At 36.3% G+C, this 25,393-nt stretch overlaps 1 protein-coding gene across 3 annotated transcripts in view; it reads right to left on the bottom strand.

Moving 5' to 3' along the window:
• The window catches only part of LOC142983817 (hexokinase-1-like), a 31,826-nt gene extending 9,147 nt beyond the window's left edge, over nt 1–22,679 (bottom strand). The window contains exons 1-2 of one of the 3 annotated variants that reach the window (XM_076130911.1): nt 22,471–22,679; nt 956–1,146 (exon numbers count right to left, since the gene is read on the bottom strand). In XM_076130911.1, the coding sequence (XP_075987026.1) occupies nt 956–1,123 (168 nt within the window). In that variant the 5' untranslated portion in view covers nt 1,124–1,146; nt 22,471–22,679. Of the gene's footprint in view, nt 1–955; nt 1,147–1,427; nt 1,566–2,347; nt 2,501–22,470 lie in introns of those variants that run through there. The other 2 variants (XM_076130912.1, XM_076130913.1) reach the window with 2 other exon arrangements.
• Between the last annotated feature and the right edge of the window lie 2,714 nt (nt 22,680–25,393).

Below are 25,393 nucleotides of genomic sequence, written 5' to 3'. Positions count from 1 at the left end.
TTCCGTGTCATGATTAAAGAGCAGTACTTTCTCGTCGCTGCGCGCTCTCCCAGGTGTGTTTGACAGCCGGTAATTGATTGTGTCCAGCCATAGTGGTCATGTATCCCCTCGATCGATAGAAACACGCTTCTGAGGTTCTGACGCCTTATTCTGCACACCTTTACTAACTTTTAAAGAATACAAACACGATTTGGATTATTTATGTTTGTACTGAGATAATATGACAGTATTAAAGTCAGTACTTTAAGGTCCTTTTTAAAAGAATGTTCTTACATTGGACTGCTTAAGTGCGTCTTAACAATATCTAGATTACTAACTACGTATTCTGTACAGACTTCAAATTTTTTGCCTACAAAAAACGAAATATTCTCCACTAGGTAGAGCTTGGATGGACCAAAGATGTAACATCTCACGAGGTTTTCAAGAGAATCATTTGAACTAATTAAAAGTTGCAGTCGTATCGAAGTGACTAGAAGTAGTGACAATAAATAATGAGTGACGCGCGACGAGACCGACAGGACGTCAGTGACGTCAGTGACGTGAGTGACCCGCGGGACAATTAGTGATTGGTCTAATTAATAGTGGCCGACAGTGACTGTCACGTCCATCGAACAGATGTACAAAATACATGCTTGTACGCATGAAGATAAATATTGAAGCACTGAAAACTCCGTCAGGACGAGTACTAACTAGTGACATCGAAGGAAAGAACAGGTAAATCGGTGGTGAGGGCACCTATCAAACCATATTCTTACCTGAATTTATTTGCCCCGCTAATTAATACTGATCACTTCAAGTCAAGCAACCTACATATAGCTACAGCTTTTGAGACGCCCTTTTTTATCGATATACTACAGGTAACGACTCTGGGAGTTTGGAAGTCGTTCAAAGGTTATTCACAAGCCTACAACGCCTTGACACGGAATTAACTACGGAACTAAAAGTAGTATGGTACCTTCTGTGCCCGTATTTTGTCATCTAGTCGTAGTTCAGTGGGCAGGAACTGGAGCTCCCAGGCGCGCGCGTCGCCGTTGGCGGGGGGGTGCGCGTGCGCGTCTCCGTTCAGCGCCGGCGCGTGCCCGTTCACGCGCCCGTTCAGCGACCGCTCCACCGCCGTCGACATCCTCTGTGTTGTATCTGTGGTATCTGGAAATTAAGAAAACCCTTATTAATTAAACTGAAAATATGCTAAGAGTACCTTACATTTAGAATATAAAACATGGGAATCTTTTGTTAATATAATGACATTATTATGAAACTTGGTTTGTAAATTAAGCCAAGTCTAAAACTGCAATTTTATGCAGTTTTTAAGTTAAACCAGGGTTTATAATCAAAAATAATCCTGTCACTTGTTTTCTCACTGTTTTACAGTGAGAAAACAAGTGACAGGAACATACAGATGTAAAAATTAAACGAAATATACAAACTTTAGTTGACGAATATCATCTACTGAGTGTTACAGTTTATACAGTCTTATGATGAGTGCTGTGAATGATCTGCGTTTTCTTATAAACTGAACTAAACTGAACCTGAACCCGTCTATGTCAGTTGAACGTATGTGCAATGCAATTAAATGATAAGGAATAATTTGCAGTAATTAAAGTTATCAGTGAGATAAGTGATAACCTGGTGCTCTGATGCGACATCTTCTTAGATAAACCATTGAGATAAAGTAGTAAATATAATAATAATATTGCGCATGTTTTGTTTTCCTCTTATATAAGAGTCATAGGTAAATATCATCAAATGTTCCTTACTCTCTAACACAGGAAGTTCTTTATAATATATTTTTCAAAAGAACAAACTGTAATCAAAATATCATAGACAAAAAAACTGCTCCCAAAACCAAAAATATTGTCCAGACACTTGCTCGAATCACGTATAAGCAAATAACAAAGCCTGAATGAAACGTATAACATTGGAGACAAATATTTCACCTCTAACGACATATTTAACAAAAGTAAAAGAAAGTGTTAAGATGAATGATGATGGAACGAGCTATTGACGTAGCAAGGGTCTGTGCTGATCGTTCATTGTTGCTCGTGTAACACTTATATATGAATATTAATGACTATATAATAAGGCACAATTGATGCACTCATTGCACTTATTGCACTTATTGCACATGCATTGTAAACACTTTTACAGACTGTAACAGTCCCTTGAATCTGAATATGGAGACGTAAAGAATGATTCCTAGATTTTTGTTTTAAAACGACAACTGACTAAGGTTCCCACGAGTGAAAGCTAAGAATATTTTAAATTGTACCTGATATTTTTAGGAATAATATAACAAAAAACACAAGAAACGGGTGTTTAATGTACACAGGCTTCAACCGAAAATTACCTTCTCAACAGATTAATTCAGTTTCTTTCACACAAGATCACTGAACACACAGTAGCAGTATAATGCAGTAGACAGAGAGTGCACTAGAGCTGATCTGTATATGTCGCGGCGCTGAGACGTGCGAGAGTTATATACGAGCCGACGCTATGAACAATTGATACGATTATCTGTCGAGGGGACCACCACACTACATACTACACATACACTGTCCTATAATATCTCTATAGAACATAGAGTCTGTACGATACTGAGTCAACTTTGAATGAAAAACCCTGGCGCAGGAATCAGGACAACAATTTGGGAATCTGTATCTGTGCATAACGTTGAAATATATATGTGTTTTCCTGAGTTCTGCTGTCTGTACCAAAGTATGACGGTGTGTAAGTATGACTCAAAGTATCCCGTAATAACAATTTTGCTTCCGTCTTTTGGGTGGCCTTTAGAACAGACTCACTGACTCAAACAATAAAGCCTCGCCGATTTTCAAAACAAGGGGTATTTTAATTATTGTCAGTGGGAGTTACAGAGCATATTTCATAAACAAAGGTTAAAGAAAAACATCTCAAAAGTTACGCAGACAACACCAATATCATATCGATAAAGTGCATTAATATTTGGAGGAACAAATATCAATTGTATCAAGTTAATTCACCCCCGACCATCAAGCACTCGATTGTCCTAGAGTCGCCGCCACCGGACTCGTACAACACCTCCCATTGACTCGACAGTGCTGCACATTTGAACAGTAGTCATCTCAACTGAACAGATAACAAGATATCGGACATATAGATAGTAGACATGATGTAATACGAGGTTGTAGTTGTTGCTGTATCATTCTGAATGGGCATCAGGCACACACCAAAATACGATCTACGAAAGTTTACATAATATTCCGTGGTAGAGGATTAAAGGGAAAATCTGAAACTTTCAGGTTCTACGTAAGAATGTTGATTACCGCTAAATACCAATGAGAAAGGATATAAAGTCTTTACTGTTCGCTCGATGAGAGTGATGGATAAGTTTCAACTTCTCTAAGTTTGTAAGAAACTTAGTTTCTGGAGAAAAAGAGTAGAAAATTGGAGGTGTTTTTGGCTTTGAACTGACATTTAATTAGAATAATCTTTAAGTAACATTATCTATACGATGCTGATTGTAGTAAGTTTCCGACTATAAATGTGAAACAATAGTAGCGCGTCACGTGCGTGTGTGCTTATTAAAAGTTTGTGTTTATTAAACATCAATGAACGACGTACTATACAATACAATACAATACTATCAACCACTAATATATAAGTATAATATACTTAATACTGTGTAGTTTACTAGTAGCGTTGACAAACAGGTGATATGATTACTACGACAAATATTATGCATGAACATATCAATATTTATGTAAATAATTGCGTAAAAATTATCGAAGAGTTCGAACTACCAATAGTTTTAATTTCTTTACACAGCTAATTACTAATGTTCATCAAATCGCTACCATTATATCTATAACTCGACCAGTTGGTTATCATGCTCTGTTTTGGAATTTAAAACTATGATTTCGGCAGCATGGAAATCGAATTTGAGGGGTAGGAATGAGCCAGCGGTTTAATTGATAATTAAAATACGCCGATATCGTCGTAGGCCCAAAGATACCAATAATCAGTAATTCATTAATCACTAGTGAATTTATCTCGGTCTGCATCTAATTAAGTGCAATTACATTTGATAAAGAATGCTGAATCGATTACAATCGGTCCATCGGTAGACGATCGCACGCAGTATCATTCTGTTTATGTTCAACAGTCAATACAGCCCGACAGCTTACTCAAGAGCCTTCGCAATCAAATAACTATATTTAACAGGCCATGAGCCCATGAGCCTGTGGGACACTGATGTTCTAAATTCCGAATGTAGTATACCTCCGCTAGCCGCGAACCTTGCACACAAGGCTCTTTACTTATACTATATTACTCTATACTATGTATATTGACGTAGAGCTCTTGATGAGTGCAGCAGCACCGAACGTTACATAACAATAACAACCAGTAGTTTATAACAATATAACACATACATTTGACAGTCTTGTTATTGTTACATCTCATGCATCTTTTAAGACTCGTTTTCACCGAGAGCTTTGACAGTTGTTTTTTTACGTACATTTGCTCAATCTGCTGTTATTTTATCTAGTGGATGTTTATCCGGCACTTATCTACGTGCTGTGAAACTAACCATTAAAGTTATTGATTTATGAAAAATTGAGTGATTTACAAACTTTCAAACACTTTTCCTGATACGGGTGCGTACAAAATGTAAGCGAGCTATTTCTATACTGAGATCAATCAAATATTATCTGATAATTAAAAATTGCTGAATGATGACATGTATTCATGAATTTGCTGAAATTGTGTAAACAAATTGCTGAGAAACTTTGTATCTTAATTTAGTCATTTTCATTTTGACAAACTCTCGTAAATTCAATGATAGTATGTTAAATAAAGATTATGTATTATGTATTAATTTAATGTTATTGTTGGATGGTAAATCTGGAAACTATTGGAAGCATTCCAAGAACTCTCCCACTATATATGCTCTGCTTCTATATATTAGAAACAAACAGCATGCGTTATAACATCGCTCAAACAAAAGAGAGAGGTACAGACAGACGGAGGTTGAACCTTCATAGTAACTTTTATCCCATAAAAAGGGGTCAAGTCCACAGTAAGGTAGTTTGGCTGTAAAGTCTCACGCCTAGTTCACATCTTATGAATAAGTGGCGAATAACCGATAGATAAAGTTACGGCTAATATATGATACCAAATGCCAATGTACCACCTGATAAGCTAGTCATAACTTTTTCAAAAGTATTTAAACCGGCGCTTATTTACAAGAAATCATGACAGATGAAACAAAACACAGATTATCAAACGTACAACACAATTTGAAGATGTCACAATGAGTAGCCGATCCCCGACCCCGAAACGGTGATAAGAAAAACTGCACAAAACTGGTGAGCGAAGATAAAAACATTGAGATTATGGCGCCCGCATCTACGCAAATAAGATTATTCACAGATGATGGATCGATGCAGATTTATGACAATCGTCTACTGAAATAATGATCATGGCTAGCTTTGGTCCAAACAAATATTATGTAAATATAGAAAAGTAGGCACGGGCAGATTTTCGAGCTATAAAAATTACTTTAGTAGCTCATAATACTAAGCTCTTAACTTCATAAAGTTTTTTTACGATAGATCTCATTGAAGAACTTAATTTAATGAAGTGCATATAATGCATAATTTCAATTCAATTTCAATTTCAATTTAATTTTTTTTTTTTTAAAGACAACTCCCGCACTATGAATTGCTCTTGTGTCGCGGGGACTTTTACAAACATATAAACAACGGACACAAAGCACAACCAGACCCGTAACAATTATTTGTGGATCGCACAAATAATTGTTCCGTTTGGGAATCGAACCCACGACCTCCCGACGCAGTGGTGTTGGCGTGGTGACCTAAACCACTGCGCCACAGAGGCAGTCAAGAATTGGAAGACAGGACTTCTATTTACAACTTCAATAGTTTTGAAACATAACAGGATCGTTTTTCAATTTCAAATATTCTATCTGGCGGCATCCCAAACCACTTATGTGGGTATTGTGACAATTTGCATGATTTATGTGACAATCAGCGCTTGCAGTGCGATAGTGAAATAATCGCAGGGCTCACACACACACACACATGATGCGCGACGTATGTAAATATATGCGAGAGGTGTGGAAGTGACGTGGCGGCGCGCCCACCAACACCAACAACAACATACATATATGTATGTAACACATAGCACCAATGTTGGACCAACACTGCCAATCTATACTAATATTATAAAGCTGAAGAGTTTGTTTGTTTGTTTGTTTGTTTGTTTGAACGCGCTAATCTCGGGAACTACTGGTCCGATTTGAAAAATTCTTTCAGTGTTAGATAGCCCATTTATTGAGGAAGGTTATAGGCTATATATCATCACGCTACGACCAATAGGAGCAGAGTATCAGTGAAAAATATTACAAAAACGGGGAAAATTATGATTCTCACGCAAGTGACGCAATTCTGTGACGCAAGCGAAGTTGCGCGGGTCAGCTAGTGTTTGATAAAGAGGCAGTATATTTAACTAACTCATATAAGCCAACGTTAATTGGACTAAACTCAATTACACATAACCAACTTTTAGATAGTGTGTTAATTACTTATTTAGCACATATTAAAGAGTGTTAGAGTTATTTCCAGCGCTGTATCTCGCTCAATGTGGATGAAAGCTTATTGTTACCGTCATTGAAACTACGTTATAAGTATGTCGAAGACAAAGTAAGAGATTGAATATAATAATAAATGTAAGTAAGTATGTATCGTGTCCTTCATTTCCCCATAACACCCAGTTTCTCTCACTTGGACACGTTTCAGTGTTGATAGTGCAAATACTCTCGTAAGTAAAGCCACTATCAATAAACAGTGTCAAGTAACAACAGGACATATTCACAATTCTTCTATTTCTTAGCGAATGAATGCGATCGGAATCAGTATACAGATATATTTATATAGGGAGAGTTACTTGTTACAAGTTGATGTTTATAAACTCTAGACTCTAGACTGCTTTATTATATAAATTTAAATTACTGAAGCTTTAGTCCGATGTCTTCTGAAACTTATTACGATTCCTATTTTCCAACTTATAATCAAACATCCTTAAACATAATTCTATGTTAAAATCATTACTTATACCTCCACTTAGCTCTCACTATAACGTAGACTTTGACCGAAAAATATTCCCGGAAGGTCAACGAACTTTAACCACGAAAATTATCAAAATGTAATCAAACCTATATTATCTGTATAAGATGATAGCTACAGTTTACTGGCAGTGTGACGTCACACGCCCGTGAAAAACACACTGTTTTCATTTGTTACGTACACAACGTGAATATAAGCAAGTAATAAAATATTGATGTGTTGTTTATGTCAGTTTGATATTAACCGTGACATTGACAGAAATGTTGTGTAATTGAAGTCTTACTTCTATGTAATTTGCAAATCTGTGGTTTTATGCCTTTGACTTGACTTGACTTTGAAACAATAGCTGAAAATGAATGAGCATCCTGAAGCAGAAACAACTCTGCTCTTGCAGTAACCCAAGTCTACCGCTAACCTGCTCTGATTTCTAGCTCAAGCAAATTTCAGAATTATTAAATTCGTATAATCCAAAATCAAGCCTTCACCACTCATAAAAAATCGTTGTTATGACAAATAAGTTTTGTGAATGGCGTCTTCAATTATGATTTTTCATTTAATTTTATATTTATGAAGCTTTTCAGAAGGACGCCTTAAAAACCCTGCATATAATATATTGAACTAACTGGCCGCCATTATTCCGGCATGTTGTGTATAGTGTCATAGCGTCGTGTCGTGGAAAAACACACGACACTTCATTATTCTCCAGACTACGCCACACACAGGCTGTTATATTTGTTGACGTTCCACTGGCTTAGGACAATTAACAAGATGGCTGATTACTTTTTGTATAGGTATCTATTAAGTGTTTGTCAAGACGCCCAACACTTTTGCAAAATTAAATACGTTTTAGAATTGCATATTTTAGGGGTATAATAGCGTATAACCTTTCTTAATAAATCTGTGACATCCAGTAAATATTGTAGTTTACACACATACGATAGTTACATGAACTTGACACACAATGTCGTCGGTTATCGCTGTGACGAGCGACATACGCCCGACACACGTTGAAACTGCGGCGATAACTGGATATATTGCCGAATGAATAATACAGACTTTACTTCGTGACTGTATCCCTAGGAAGAAGGCGGAGAGGCTGAGACCGCTACGAACACTAACGACTTCGTGTAAAGGTGCCAAAGATTTATAATAAAGTAATACGTTTCCGCGCTCTATGACATCCTTAGCTGAAAAATTCATTCAAGAAGGACTCTTGATTGAATAACCAGCCTTTTCTACACATCCAAAATTCTAATATGTAACAATACATAATAATTTATCTATGTCTGGTATATCTAGCGGGTATCGATATGAGCGACGTTATCAGTCTCCTCATCACGTTATGTCCGCAGAGCATGATGATTGGGGGTTATTTCTAATTTCATTATCATCCACCACTCCACCTCTCGTAAATCTTGCTGGAGGTCAAATAGAGGACGTTTATTATTCATTCACTAAAAGCCTATTGTTTTAACACAGATAACATTATTAATAGATAAGATAGTTGAACGAAATTGTACTGAGAAAAATGGTATTTTAGTCAATCTAACCTAGTATCAAAATTAAACACACAAAAATAAAATAAAAATATTTAGGAATATATTACTTTACTATGTCACACAACACTACTGTTTTATTGAATGGTAATCAGACTAGTGAACAAGTGTTGTTCAATCAACGTTACGTAACGCACAGACAGCAGTACTCAGCGGTGAATCGCGGCTTATCGCACGGTATCGCAGCGTATCGCGGCATATCGCGCGGGGTCGCGGACCATCGCCGCGTTATCGCGCGACCCGTGATATTGCTCGCAACGATGGACACTTCCAAATAAACATCACCTATGATCTTACAGAAAGGAAGAAATCCAAATGTTCTAGAATATTGTGTTAAGATTACCTAATAATTAGTATTGTATAATTGTTTTGATACATTATAACTTAAATGATGAATATTTTATTATTTTTTAATCGTTCCGTACCCGAAAATTCAAACTTAGATAAAATCAAAATATTTTGGTAGCGATATTTCACAGTAGCGGATCTTTCTACGCAGTAAAGTTACAGTAATAAACCTCAAGTATACCGTAAGCGACAGCTGAAACGTAAACACTGATTAATGAAACTATCGTAAACCAATAAAGTTAATTAAGTGCAGCACAAACAAGAGCTAACAAACAAAACAACGTGATGAGTTGATACAAGTTGATAGCAATCGTCTACGGCTGTGCGGATACACGCGAGAACTCGCGATTATTCGCGATTGCACACGAACAAATAGCCAATATAATTGCTATCTGTCTTAGGATTAATAATACAATTAAATAATAATTGTGCGTATCGCACGATATCGCGAAGCTACTCCTTACACACACACACACACACACACTTCATTCTCCCGCACTTATTTTATTGATACATATCGTGAAATCTGAAAAGTCTGTAAGCAAGACCACACCCTTTATCTCTTAATAAGAAACCGACTTATTTTATTTATGTGCAGATTTTGAGCTAGACATATTTAACCAACCTGCAAACTAGGCTTAAAGGCTTTTGTTGAGAGCAAGTTCACATCATTAATGAAATTCGAACCTACGACTTCGCGATCGGCACCTTAACCATTAGACTACTAGTACTGAAATTGAACTTGAACTAGCTAAAATACATGTAATATTTTAACGATAATATGTAAATAGAGATAATAATCTTTTACGCGTTTGACCGATATCAGCCAGTTCATTACATACTGCGTACTTGAGTATATAATACCTATGTATACATGAGTGACGTGCGACACTCACTGTACTCAGATAACAGCACTTATAACATAGTGTAGGGGGTATTGATGGGGGTTCACGGTTTTCCCATTGACTACTTTCTACCAAAATAATTGGCGTTTGACACATATTTTCCTCGACACACTTTGACTGCGAATCTATCTATGTGAAACCTAAAACATATAGCAAAATTTCCCTTTACTTAGTTAGTAAATATACCCATATAATTCAGAGTTAACGCCAGCGTAATTCGCCAGCTTTTACAAATAACGATACTGAATGTAACAATGATAAGGCGACCTCTACCGGCTCTACGCTGAAAGTTATCACACGTGAAATTGTTTCAAAGAGATTTCTTTTTAATTAACACATTTTATGTTATTGTTTAAATTATTTATCTTTTGTAAACAATTGCATGTCACAATAGGAATAATAAAGTACCATCTACCTACAGTAAATTAAAACTTTTAGTTATTTCCAAACCCATGAAAAGCCAGCTTTGAGGACATAACTAGTATTTTATTCCTAAAGCCTATATTTTATACATAGAACAATCACATAACATAAGTAGCCTCTCAATGAATGACACATAATAATAAGAAGCAATCTTGCACGTTACATACACAGCACGTCATTTACTTTAATTAAAGATCTTAAGATAAAACTGCAACTACTGTTATATGACTCTACCGAGGTCCACGTAACTCTAGTGGACACTTTTTGATCAATTGTGACAATGTTTAAATTAAATCGCTTTATTAGACTACGTCAGGTTCATGAGTTATGTAAAAGAAACAAAAATACATTGTCCGACCCGAAAATCGAAATTCCTACTAGAACATTAAAGTAATCTTGGATCTAGAGTCGGAAAACTTTTTCCCGAAAATTATTGCATTCTGATAAAAGTAGTAATCTAGCAGCTAGCTCTGCTAAATAGCTAGACTGTAATTGTATGAGTGTGCGTGCCTTGTAACAAGTCTAGCTTTAATTCAGTTTGATATTTATTTATTTGCTGCACGTCCTACACTACAACAGACTATGAGACGTGACCACTAGTTTATATGATCGTCTTCTGCTCATTGCTATTCTATTGCTAAGCTCTGGTTTACAAGTGAGGGGCGCGGCTGTAGAATCCACTAGTACTAATTGCGGATTAGGAAATTCAATTCTCACGCGGATACTATACAGATTTGGTAGTATTTTTGATCACATTTTGATAACTCTGTAATCTTTTATTACACTTACAATTGTTGTTAGAATTGAATTAACTAAACTCGGAAAGGGGGGAGGCCTATAAGGACAGCTAGCAAGACCTTACGGCCACTCAATGCACATAAGTGATCACAACCGTTGATTCTTCATTTAACTGACCTACCTTCCGAACCGGTAACAAATTCACTCTCTGTATCATTGACTATCATAACTGTCAGTACTTGATCTGAATGAATAATTGATTTGATTTTGATTTTCAGTAATATTGTCATGTTTAGTGGTGATTTATTAAAGATAAATATATTTTTTTTTTCTTTGGAATTAAATGTCTGTCAATGCAATGCAGCCTTGCAATGTAGATGGTTACTCTAAATAGTCTTGATAGAGCACACATCTCAGTGACTGTGTAATAAATCATAATCTACATACAATCAGCAAGTACAATAACTTGTGATATTAACTCCGCTGATTGTAATAGCCTCACTTTAATGTCCGCCATCGTTCTCATGACGTCAACAAACATTTATGTCAGTCATATGACTTTCCATGGGTTCAATGTTTACAGAAATGTGCAGTTGAAAACATTTTTTAATAAAAAGAAATAGATGTTTACAGTAGGTTAGATAGATAGACATATTATTATGTTGGAAATGGGTTTAAGTTGGAAGTGCTTATTTGAATGTACAAAGCTCTCGGTCACAAATACAATGCCTTCATCATTGGAAGTACTATTCCTGTTTTAACAAATTTTAAACTCATAAATCATGAGATTTAAATAAAAAAAGTCTTGAAAATCGGCTATTGAAAATAAATCATTTTATAAATTAATTTCCACGATCCTTTTCCTTTCGTTATTGCAGTAGCATATAACATGACGTAGGAGCATGCTCTACTGAAGCGTATCACATCATTTTCTCATTGATTACCGAGTGTAGCGCGTGTGTAAGTGTAACAGATTTGCACGGAATCACGGAGTCACGGAGTCACGGAGTCACGGAGCTGCTCGTTTTAAAGTGCTCACATTGAATCAGCGCGTCGCTCCACCGCCGCCGCTGATGGCTGCTCACTCATTATCAAACTACGTCACACCTGTCGTAATTACTGGTACTGCGGCTACAGATGCATATGGCGGTTAAAAACAGTGGCTAAGAGTTTCTAGCTAGCTCTTCTTATTGACCCTACCTTCCGAACTGTCGGTCAATTCAGTCTTTGACAATCACAATGTCAGTCACCAAAACGAATCAATGAATTGATGTGCTAAAAGCGTTAAGTTGAGTGTTGTAACTCTCAAGTTAATTTTAAGATCTGTAAAGGTTACACTGATAATTGTTAAGACATTTTTCAGCATATGGAAAGAATTTACAATGCTTTTAAATTGTATAATTGGAGAGACACTAATAAGTAAGAAAAAAATCACAGACTGACTATTGGATGTGTAGGTACGTTACCTATTACAGGAATTCTCATCAATCTTTCAATTAAGCTAAGAGCTGTTTAATGCCAGTGACGTCAATACGCGGCAGACTGCTAGTGCGAGACAATGGGCGGGACTTTAATCATATGCCACTTTATTGACATTGGGTTTACAACTTTACACACTAGCTACACTTACGTGGATTAGTGATGGAACGACATTTTTTTTTACTTAGGTAGGAGATAAAACTTCTAATGTTGAGAAGACGCTATCCATACTTAAAATATGTAGATGCTTCACTATCTGTGTCAAAAGTCTAATTATTTTTTTTAAATCGTCAGTGCTGAAAATGGATTTGCCGCGCGGGTCATCTAGTCAAAAACAATCCTATCCTTCTTTATGAGTAACTCGTATCTTGAAAACAAAATGGTCTTGTTGCTAAGCGGTTACAGTATTTAGATAAAGTGGCAATAGGTGAATGCAACAATAGTTATAAGTGAATTGATCAAATTCGTGAATGAGTGGCGACTGTGTTGACTGCGGCGACTGTGGCGAGGGTCCTGCGGTCTGGACGCTCGGCAAATTGCTCTCAATATAGACATCACATGAGCGAGCACCACTCTCACGCGTGATAGTAGGGCTACTACTGCCAGCTACCATGAAATTAAGCGTATTTCGTTTTCTGCCCCAAAAGACGTCCTAATTGTCCCTAATGACATAGTCAGGTTATAGGTACTCACTAAATAAATGCCTTCGAGATATAAGAAGCCTTCTACCTTACAGTAAGTGCAAGGCTAACTAACCATCTGTCTGACTGCTGTGGTCTCTTTTCAGTCATAAACAAAATAGGCTAATTGGTAGACATTATCTACATTTAAGATCCAAGGCTCTAATAAGTCTCTATACACAAATATTCTCACAAAGATTTCCATCGCCGCTGAAGTAAAAGTTAATTAATTTCAGTCATCATCAGTTTAATATTTAACTTGAACATAATTTATAAAGGTCAGAGGTTTGCCGAGCCTGCTGCGTGGGGGCTATGAGTACAGCGCTGGACAAATATACGCAGTTAATATTATTTATAACTTATTTAACATAACAGGTTCCACGGGACATGCTAGTGACTCCAAGAGAACTTCCACTTTAAAAATGAATTATGACCGTCATCTAAAACTCAGATGTAACCTACACAAGGTACTTGTTTCTTAGACGTCCGGTTAAGTTGCACCAAGTAATTGTCTACGGTAGACAATTGAGTACGTTAATAAAGAATAAGTATTTTGCAAAAAAATAAATGTTATTATATTACATCACAACGTGTGTCAACCCTAGCTTGTCGATTTAAGTCCGATTGCCAGCTCAATGAGGTCCGAACGACAATTTAGATTCGTTGACTGCACAAATTGTCAAATTCTGATTGACTGAGAATTGCTAGCTTTCTAGACGTACATACATACATAGCTTTATTATATCATGGTACTTATCAAAATTAAGATATTGTTTCTGTTCAGAAGAAAAATTAATATCACGAAATTGGAAACAACGATATTAGTTACTTTTATAGACGTGAGGGATCGTTTTTGACTAGCTGATAGTGATATAGTTAGCTATAAATCTGTTAAATATTTATAGAAAAATGTTAGCATTGCGTTTGGCTACTTTTATCGCAAATAATAATTCATTTAACCAGACTAAATGGCTGCGCGTATGATAGTATTAAGTAGCAATAAATGAATGTAAATATATGAATCGACCGGCACATTACGAACATTACCGAGATTACGTAACATACCATAATATTATACACTTCTACTACCGACTACTAACCGGCGTTATGTTTTATTAGAAGTAGGTATTATTGTCTTATTGATATAGTACCGGTATTTGAGAACACTTCCATTCATACGACGTTTTCATATTGAAGAGATTTAGAAAGATCACTGACATTGAAATCTATTTATGCATTAAGTACACGATTTACGAAAATTATAAACGTTATTTACATTCTATTACACTTTACTGTCGCACAGCTTCCTACATGCAGTACTATCTAGGAAGCGAGCAACGAATAAAATGACATGAAAATTATTAATTCTTGTAGAATTGCGTTACTGATTAGATTTTTATACGAATACTCCTAGTAGCTTGGTACTCGGAAACCACCTATTACATTTTTTTGTATTAATTTATGTTAAGGTATATATATATATTCGCTTAGCCTTTGTTCCAAACTATGTTGGAGTCGGCTTCCATGTTAAGTCGGATTCCATCATATGTTAAGGTATTGTTTGAAAATTAATGCTTGAGTGTAATTAATAAGGTAGGTTACGAAATATTACTTTAAACTAGTTTATACATACAACAAATGTTAGACGAAAAGCTGCACGTCAGTCCATATCATGCACAGAATCGGGAAAACAATGGCTGAACGTGGGTCAATGGTCGAATCTGAATCATTATGTGTGTCAAGTGTGTGACGTGTTTGTACGGTCCCGTGACGCGTGACAAGTGTCCTCGGTAAATACCGCGCGGTATTTGTCCACCACCCCCACCCTCCAACCCCCGTCCTCTTCTACTCGGAGGTGCGCACACCACCACCTAATTTCAGCACAGTGACCCCAGTATTCGGTGGTATGACTGACATAGCTCTTAGATACGGAATTAAAATTACGGCTTTAACGTACCTAATCGAACTGAATTTGAATATACGTCAGTTTGAGAGGTTTTACATAGTTCATCGATGGATTAATAGAAAGATATAAGAAACAAAACGAAATGATTGAAAAATAATTGTGGAAAACTAATTAACTACAAAAACAAATCATGTAAACAGACACTCCATTTTGCAAATGCCCGAATATTTTCTCACCGGCCAAGACTTTCACTGTTTCATGACGCAGGGGTAGCAGACACCCCTGAAGATTCAGCGATAAGGCGTGAAGCGCACTCGATAATGAGCTGTCAAAATATAAATGATCACTCGTACCAACGCTCGTACAGTGTAGAAATGTTCCCTGGATTTAATGATCATCTCTCGTGAACAACCATTGTTAGTTCATATCTTTGTGTTTTTGTGATACTTAAATATTTATAAATAATGATTAATGGCTATTATCAATAGGTTAATGATTTTTTCAAGTAACTATAAAATCATTTTTGTATCTTTAGGGCAGCCTAAAAATTGTTGGCTGCCAAAAAAATTGTAAGCGATTCAACAGATGAGCTTTGGACAAACGGAACCTTAAAAAAAATACGTAGAAGGATACATTTCTAAGGGCTGTTAATAATTGTTAAATTAGTAATTATTGGCATAATAAGTTCGTACTCGTACGCCATGAGCGGTCTTCCCGTGAAACGTTCATGACATAATATTGGAACATTGGCTACTTAAGATGTCAAATTAATTACCGCCGTCGGTCAGCAACATGATTCATACTCATAAAATCAAACGAATTAAATAACTCCTTGCTTGTTAAAAAAAAATTACAATGTCTCACGTTTGAGAAGACACTGTTCAGAATTTTTGTCCCAAACTTAGAAAATGAGGAAATGTTTCTTCTGTTTCTTGCTATTTTTAGATTGGTAGACAGTTTGTCTAAAAATGGATCTATTATTGAAGAGGAACTTAACGCTGAATTATTTAATGAACATAATTTGTGTACAGTCCTAAAACACATATAGTGTCAAGAATTGAAAGCGGCACATTGGACATGAAGTAAATAAGTAAGTAGCAAAGAGTCACGGTGGTCGAGTCCCATCATGCCATGAACATTGCGCACTCGATTGATTGGCTTAACTGGCTAATTTGCGACCACTCGAGCACTCGACCACCGCCGCCGCCGCCACCGCGCCGATACGAGTACTACGACACAAGAACAATCGCGAACCATTCGCTCTACAGACTCCACTGATTGTATCTACACACATTATTGCTACAGTTATTCGCATAGCTATTATCAGTGCAATTGTTTTCAGTTTAAATATTAGCAGATGTTAATTATTTCTTAGATTTTTCAGGATAAGTAATAACTTGTATCATAAACGTTTCAGAACAGCCACGAAAATAAATATTGTCAAGTTAATTATGTAGGCTTCATTAATCAAAACAACAATTTAGCTCTTATAGATATTTTGCATTACGAACGTTTACCTCATTCCTCTAAATAATTGTAACTTTGCATGGATTACAGAAACGCATTATTCTCCTCTGGGAGTACGACTAATAGCAATAATTAAATATTAATGTTAAAGTAATCAAGAGCGATGAAGCGAAAGAGGAGAGGCTCTTAGTACGTGCAATAATGTTTTATTTTTACATTTTCCTCTTTCAGAACACACTTCAAATTCATACTACAGATTTTCGTTCTTACTTTTAACACCGGCTATAAACAGCTATTTTATATCCGTGAAAATTACCAAAAATGTGTGAAGATGACTTTTTAAAGTAAGACACGGTGTATTAACTAACTATCATAGTTACGTGATTCCTTCCCTCAAGCTCTACCACGTGTATGACCGTGTTACATAACACACATACATAAGGTGTAACAATGTTATATGTTGTATAAACACGCAGTAGTGTGTATGCGCCGGTCTGCGCGGTGTGGTGGCGCTGTGGTGGCGCTGTGGTGGCGGCGCACGCGGGACAGTTAATGAACTTGAGCGAGCGGCCTCGCACTATCGGCGCTTTACTCATCTATGAATATTAATAACTCAACAATACTCAATCATTACATATTGTTTACGTATGAATGGTAAGAACTGATATATAATGTAATAAGCGGAATAATGTAGTAAGCGACCCTGTCACACTTCCTTTGGTGGCCGTAGTGTTTTGATGAAGTATAAGCAAAATTACGGTTTAAGACTTCAAAAATCTTTTTGTTGCGAAAAAAAACAGAGTTTACTTGTGGTGTAGGTACGTTACAAAAGCATACATTGTAGATATCTCCGAGTAATTTTAGATAATCTATTGACGATAGACTCTGTGAGCAAATCTTCAAATATTAGTTATTGATGGACGCTAATGGACATTGTCAACATGACTACATCATTTCAATTGCTAAACAAGCGCTTGGAATTCACACGCCTCAACAACTACTAGTACTATAGTTAGTCATACAAATTGAAAACATACAAGTAAAGGTATTTTCTTTGGACTTAAAAAAATTGTTTTAGAGATAGAGTGAACGATAGTTAAGATCTAGATATATTTGTGAAACAGTAAACGCGATGGAGCCCGAAACAGTCTGAAAGTTTGTCACAATATTACTAAACTTCTTCTTCTCAATAAAGACAACTGCCGCACTAAGATTTGCTCTTGTGTGGCGGGAAATTTGACTAGCTAACTTTTACAAAAATTGTTCCGTGTGGGAATCGTACCCACGGCCACCCAACGCAATGGTAGCAGCGTGGAGACCTGAACCACTGCGCCACGGAGGCAGTCGCAATTTGTTGTTAAAATATGAAAGATTGCGAAATCTTGTTGCCCTTATCTTGTTCTATGTCAAAATGCAGACAAGAATCAGTTCTCGAGTCAATCAGTGCTACAGCATATTATGTAGATAGCGCGTGTCCTCGTTTGGCAGTCGTCTGTCAGATGAATATTTAGTACAGGACGCCGGGTGGCGGGTCCCACGGTCCCTCGGTCCACTCCTGGCAGTCCGACACTGCACCACTTACTCCAGCTATTTATAACTGTTACACAATGAGCGACACGCGATCGACTTGCATGCAACACCTACGACGGCGAACAACATTGAATAACGACGGGAGATGGATGGAACTACTCTTTATATAACGTCTATAAATCTTCAAGGATGTATAGGTACTAAGAGCTAGGTAGAATGAAAATAAAGGAGCATCCTGATTGATGTTCGTTTGCGCTACTCCACATTTCTTTAAGAAAATCACATCATAAGTTTAATAAGTTCAAAAGAAAGTTCGTAAATTGCAACGTGTTGCTTTCTTTCAACTCTAATCAAGTTTGGTGCTGGACGCCAGTTTTGCGAGTGGGTGGATGGCAGACGAACTCTTCTGGTTGTAGATAAAAATAGCGTCAGTTGACCGCAAGAGTGTTAGTTAACCCCGGGATATATCAATCTGTGCAATTGTCCTTACATCAGCGCCCCTCCTCGCCGCTGACGTGCGATCATTGCCAGCTGCACTTACAACTAGTAAACAGTTAGTAAGAGGAAGTATGGGACTACTTATATGCATAGATGATATGCGCCTATGTGTTTATATAACATGTATTAATGGGTCTCGATTTTTCACAGATTCAATTTTTTATCAACCACAAAAACGGTCTATCTTGGTTTACTCGTACTGCCTGATTGTTGTTGATGTTTGGTATCTTCCACAGCTTTCCTTTAATATGTGCGTAAAGACCTGGCTTTGCACACCCAAAAGTCATTTAAAAAAAAAAATATGACAATAAGCTGTCAACCTTTCACTGAAGGTTAATAATCTGGCTGTCAGAAGCTTTTGAGCGACTAGCACTACTTAAAACTTTGCAAAAAAAGTAACATTAGAATATGCGAGTATGTCATCGTTTGATCTGAGATGTGATGCGCAAATATCGCAAATATCGTATCCATCAATTGATTGACGTCATCACACAGTAAAAGCTTTACCAGTTGCTATTGTGGACCATTCAATATGACGCTGCTATATTTAAATCTGAATGAAAATATAAATACTTATATGAAGTTAAATGTTATGTAGAGTTTAAGAGAAGTCGTGATGCATACTTCTTATTATTGAACTAAACGAAGTATTATTGTAGCTGAATGCAAAAGAAATGGTGCCTTTTATCAGATCCAATGTTTATAGGCTATCAAACTCCTAGGCTGCCACTGAAACTTTCTCTACAACAAAGCCCTGATAACAGTAGCCCCATCCGATAATCGAACTTCGTCAAACATCTCATCTGTCATAATATTAAGTACTACGATTTAACCCGCGAAGACAGCTTCAAAATATTTATTAAGAATGATTAATGACATGTTTAGCGTTTTTATACAAAATTCTCAGGCGAGGCGCCCGGCGCCAAGCGTGGCGGCCGGTGTGTTGTGTGTGTGTCGCGAGCGCGGGTGTACGGGCGCGCACGCACGTTGTGTAGTATCTATTTACGCAACAGTAAGCTAGTGCGTATCACACGACATTCCATCTGATTAAGATTGTACGCTATTTTATCTATTGTTTGCAATTTTTACCTTTATTTTCTATCACAGAACAATTATTTTTATGCAATTTTAAGGTAAGTTTACGCTGCTTCCACCCCGTAAGCAGATGGTCGTCGCATAAATATTTGTGTCCCCTCTACGTAGCACTGCGTCATAGAGCTTATTAGACAAACTAATGTATGGAAGACTCATTAGCGTATAAATTGAATCTTATTTTAAGCAATTGCTGTCAATTTTCATGTCACGCGAAACAGCACGTGTTGTTTCCACTATGTCAACAATGAATAAAAATATAACGCTAAGTAAAAAAAGAACGAGAATTTAATGGTTCGTTTTTTTTCTGTTCGTATAACTTCATAACTACAAACCACTTTTATACACATAAATTATACACATAAAATATACACATTTGCAACCATAAAAAGGCTCTACCAACATAATAAGGCTGTATTTACATCAACACGAGTTAATTCAGTCACATGTATCACAAATCATAGCAGTCAGATGTTTTCTGAACTTGACAGATAACAGTGATAAGGTATCGCGTCTGCGCCACGAGTGTCCCGGCGGGGGTCACGGGGTCCCGGGGGTCACGCGGGCCATGGGGCCCCGGCTGAGGGGGACAGCCACTGATTGGTCCGAGTCGCATTATGATTAACAAACGACGCAGCAGGAAAACTGATAGCTGTTTTCCTTCTTAACTATTTGTAATTAAAACTATTGCAATCTCTCGTTTAGATAGCGACTCTACCTACGCATTTATTTTGCTTTTATAAAGTAAATAAGTATTCATTTAAGAAAATCGTGGTAATTAGATATTATATATGCCACTTATCCTAAATCTCAAAGGCCTCATATTATCAGTACTGAGCAGTGGGTAAGACATGTACCCGTGACTTCAAATTCATACACAAACCCATACATTAATCATTGGAACACCATCATTATCCCGAACTGCGATTTCCAAGAAACAATTTATTGTATTTTAGTACTTAACTGACAAGATTGTTAATGGGTTTCTGTTATCATTGATCAACAAACAATATTATTCTACCTGCGTTCTTAACAGTCACAAATCATTGCACTTCGTTTTACAAGTCCAAAGTTAAGTAAGGTTTTTTTGTCTTACTTATGAAATTCTGCACGCCTACCAATAAATAACAAAAATGCAAGAATTGTAATTTATTTTCAGTAGAGTTTCATTCAAAAATATCTGTAACTTTGTGACATGTCTCTTCTATCTGAATTGCGTATGATAACATAAACAAACTGCGGTAAAAAACTTGCTGAATAATCAAACGAAACAAAAAGTGTTTCCCAAACATTGCTGCGTAATAACACTTAGAGCACGAAATACTAGCAAATGTTTGTATTGTCCAAACCACTGCTACCACTACTTTTTACTGACATGTTAGCTGTGTATGTATGTATATTATGTATGTATGTATGCATGAGGTCATCAATTAATTACTGCAAGTAAACCGCTGCGCTCCAGCAAATTACTCAGTTTGATGATTCTTGACAAGTTCACTCAACAATGTAAACGATTTATGCTAATTACATTTTTTGTCTAGAAAATATTCGCTGGAACTAAGTTGAATTACATACTATTTTAAAGAGTTACTTTAAATATCAGCAATTTACGGAAAATTTGAATTTGAAAGAGGTGTTAAAATTTCGTTTGTTGTCATGATCAAGGTCTATTTATTTCTGTGTATAATCGCCAAAATGATTGTATGTTCATAAAAAGTACATAAAAATCATATATACATTGTGTATGTTGTCAAAGTTAAAGTTAATTAATTAACCGCATGTTCGGACCGCAGAACAAACGAGCAGAACTGATAAGAGACTGTAGAATATAAGTTTCGTCGCAAAATCTTAACATACACAGTTGATAAATAATGAATTTGCATAAAAATAAACCTTCACTACTATCTAATCCTAGATATGTTACAACAGCACGTTAAGCCGTCAGCTGTAAGTCTTATCTTCACACAATTTATTATTTATCAGTTCGTAGTCGGAGGCTCCTAGAAATTTATCTGAAGCATTACTTCCACCTCCCGCACTCTTCTTAAATTATTTAATTTGCAATATTATCATCTACTGAAAGAATAACAAGAGTTTTCCGATAGTATTATAGTAATTATTTGTAGTTTTTATAGCAGGAAGTGAAATATTAAAGCCTTTTGATTGGAACGTAAGTATAGAGTGAATAGAGGGGTAGTTACCGAGAGAGGTCATTATTGTTGACAATCGACACTTGTATTGAGGAACGAGTTATTTATGAATACATTATTATATTATATCCGTCAACTAACATCGTGGAAAACAAACATAACAACTACGAACTGTACGGTTTTGTAAGATTTGACACTGTGTCAATATTTGACCCAAAATTGTTTGATTTACAAATCTCTGTTTATGCTCTACAGTTTAGCTAGCCTTATAGCAAAGTTTTCGTTCATATTATCGTAGTAATTGATGGTGTTTACATGTGTATATGTATAAACAGCGAGCAACAGACGTGGAACATATGATAATAAATTGCTAATTTATGAACTACTAATTCATTCTAATGTAAACGTATCGACGAATTTATCCATTACTACGCAAAAAAGTGACAAGTAATCTAAATGTAATCACGAAGGTAGTATCAGTGTGGGGTCTAAGTTAATGTTGTATCAATCAGTGATAATTTTCAGTAGTTTGAGCTATGTGGTAGTGAAATATGTAAGAAGTATGGATACTCACACGTGGGGCGGCGCCGAGTGAACTCCGGCGTCGAAATAGCGCCAAGGTCGATAGATAATGTTGTGAAAAATAGTGCGATGTCGCGAGTCGCGAGCGAGCGTGCGTGTGCGTGCGTGTGCGACGACGGCGGCCCGGCTACTGGCGACTAGTGGCGAACACTGGCCGGTACAGACTGACGGGTCGAGCGGCTCGCACTGATCCCGGTCCACTGTCTGCACATCTCTCCCCCTATCACATTTGATAACAGCCCTCTTACCACAACAATCGAGAAATTGCCTGATCTCGGACGAAAACATTAGATTCTCGGTAGCGCTGTTCTGTACACAATACCGTTGCATCTATCTTAAAGAAGGCTTGAGTGATTAAACTTTCTGAACACTATTCTGTTTATGTTGCTAATCCATTGCAAATTGTCAGATTAAATTATCCAACCACTAGTACAGCGGTAAAGATTTGTGACTTTCATATTCTTTATGTCGAGTCTAATCGTCTGACCATCTGAAGCATGTTGTTCAGGAAAAGACTCGATATTTCATCGTAGAGTTTACGACGACGGAACAATATCTTTATAGGTTAAATTAATAGTTCTACCGTCAGTTACGTAAAAAATATTATTTAGGATCCTACTCTCGTATTACAGATAAGAAAAAACAATCTTATTTCAAGCTACAAAATGGAAGTTATGAGGAAGCATTTTTTTGTGAAAAAGCCTCTACGGAAGACTTGATAAACTTTAGCTAAAAGTTACGCAACTACTGAGGCTTAACCTGTACATGATGCGTTGCAACATACCTGAACGAAATAACATTTATCAAAAGTGATGGGTAGGTATATGGTATAGTATTTTTGATAATTAACAGAATTATTTCATCAGTTAAACATATAACAGGTATCACAAAGTAGCCACTAACCGTTTATGACGAAGATAAACACTGACTTATCAGTGCATTTATCTGCAGAATTACGTTGAAATTATTGTCACCTTTTAACTGGAACGTGTCTCTACATACAGTACACACTGGCGGAGATTTCGTCAGCATCTCAGCAACTTGTATATACTTTGTAGTTAATGACAACGACGCGACTTACAGAATATTATTATCGTTAATGTAGAAACCTGCATGTCCTGCATAAACATTAGATTTTGGTTAACGATCATGATCCGTAAAAACGACGAGAGCAATTATTGAACCGCGAATTTTAACGTAAGTCTGGTTTTATTAGTTACATACCTTCTTATAAGATGAGAAATTCTAAAGGTGATTCGTTGTGAATTACTTGAGTACACAAATATTGTACAATTGTAACACCCTATGGTATACACAGTTATGGAATAAATTTATTTTTATCTTTATTAAAATTGTAGAGCATCGGTTTATCATTTTTCTCCAGGACCAAAGGTAAGATCAACTTCGTCAAGTAAGTTTAAGGTAAAATCAATAAAAGCTAAAACAGTATTTTAGTTATATAAAGAGTGTAAATAATACAGTGATAATATTTATCATTATAATCTTATTTACTGGTAGCAAAGTGCAGTAATCATGAAAGAGCCCAATAAATGACGTCACGCCACAGACGGTATATTATTATGCAGTTTTTTATTATAATAGCTACTGATATGCAAGTGCTGAATGTTTGTGCTTAATTGCTGAGTCAAAGGTGATGGGAATTTTCACAGCTAATTAATTATAATAAAGTTCATCAGTTTATCGTTTATTTACTAAATTAGCAAATTGTTTACTTTGACTTTTGAGACATAGCTCAGTGGCATCTCAGATTAATTGAAAATAAATTAATTATATAAGACGTAACTATTTTTCTCAAACAAAAAAACAGAGTTTTGTATTTTAGTATATTTTTAAAATAAAAATATGAGAACATTTCTAGTCATCTCTTCGATCAATGAAATATTTTATTTACCAAAGTAAAACCAGTTTATTCCTCTACCAGTAGGTATATAAGGAGCCAAAAAAGAACACAAAATAATCATTCTAATTCGTCGCAGTTCTATTTGAGTCTCCTAATTAACATAATATTGTTATTTACTAATAGTAGATAGATTCATACATAGGAAGATATATGGCGGTGGTCAATTAATTATATTTGCTAATATCTAAACGATGGTGGACCCTCGACGATACGGTTCACAAGATCTGTTTACTTAATATCATATTATTTATCTAAATAATATAAGCAGATGACGCTAGGGGTGACGGGGGTTAGATTCAGATAAGTCTCCTAACATGACAGTGCAACATTGTGAATGCGTGCTAGTGCAGGTAATAAAAAAAAAATACTTATGTGAAGTTCACGATGTTGATTACAGATGGAGCTTTAACAAAACTACTTGCAAACAGCAGCGTTTAGAAAAGTTGGGCAAATGAGTTAAGGGAACTGTCGACAAATTAAGAGTTTAGAATTACATAGGATTATTGCCGTCTTCTAGTCTAAAACTCTAATCAAGTCATCATCATCATCATAATACGTATTTTTATATTAATTTAGTTCGGCCTAACGTTGACACTTATGATAATCGTAACAATTACTGAAACTACCACTTGCTCAAAAACGGGGGTAGGGCCGGTAATCGAGCCTTACTTTAAAACGAAAATCATTCATCAATAAAAAGAAACAATTCCAAGTATCATACAAGCCATTTAACTATAAAAAAAAATGTAACAAAATTACATGATAAATCCCTCTTTGATCTTCGAGCATCCCAACGAAATACTAACGAAAGTCCCCGTCAGTAGTCTCTTTGCCAGACGGATAGGTGTTCACTACAGAGTGTTATCTTGTAGTAAACAGATAATCCGCGCACGATACCGACTCACGCCGACTCACACCGACTCACGCCGACACATACCGACTGTTAGCGATAGAGAGATTAACTGATAGCGTATCAGCTGATCCGATTGAAGAG

This window comes from Anticarsia gemmatalis, chromosome 25, assembly GCF_050436995.1.
Source record: "Anticarsia gemmatalis isolate Benzon Research Colony breed Stoneville strain chromosome 25, ilAntGemm2 primary, whole genome shotgun sequence".
Taxonomy (NCBI): domain Eukaryota; kingdom Metazoa; phylum Arthropoda; class Insecta; order Lepidoptera; family Erebidae; genus Anticarsia; species Anticarsia gemmatalis.
The sequence above is the reverse complement of the archived record's forward strand: the minus strand, read 5'-3'. Positions and strand labels throughout refer to the sequence as shown.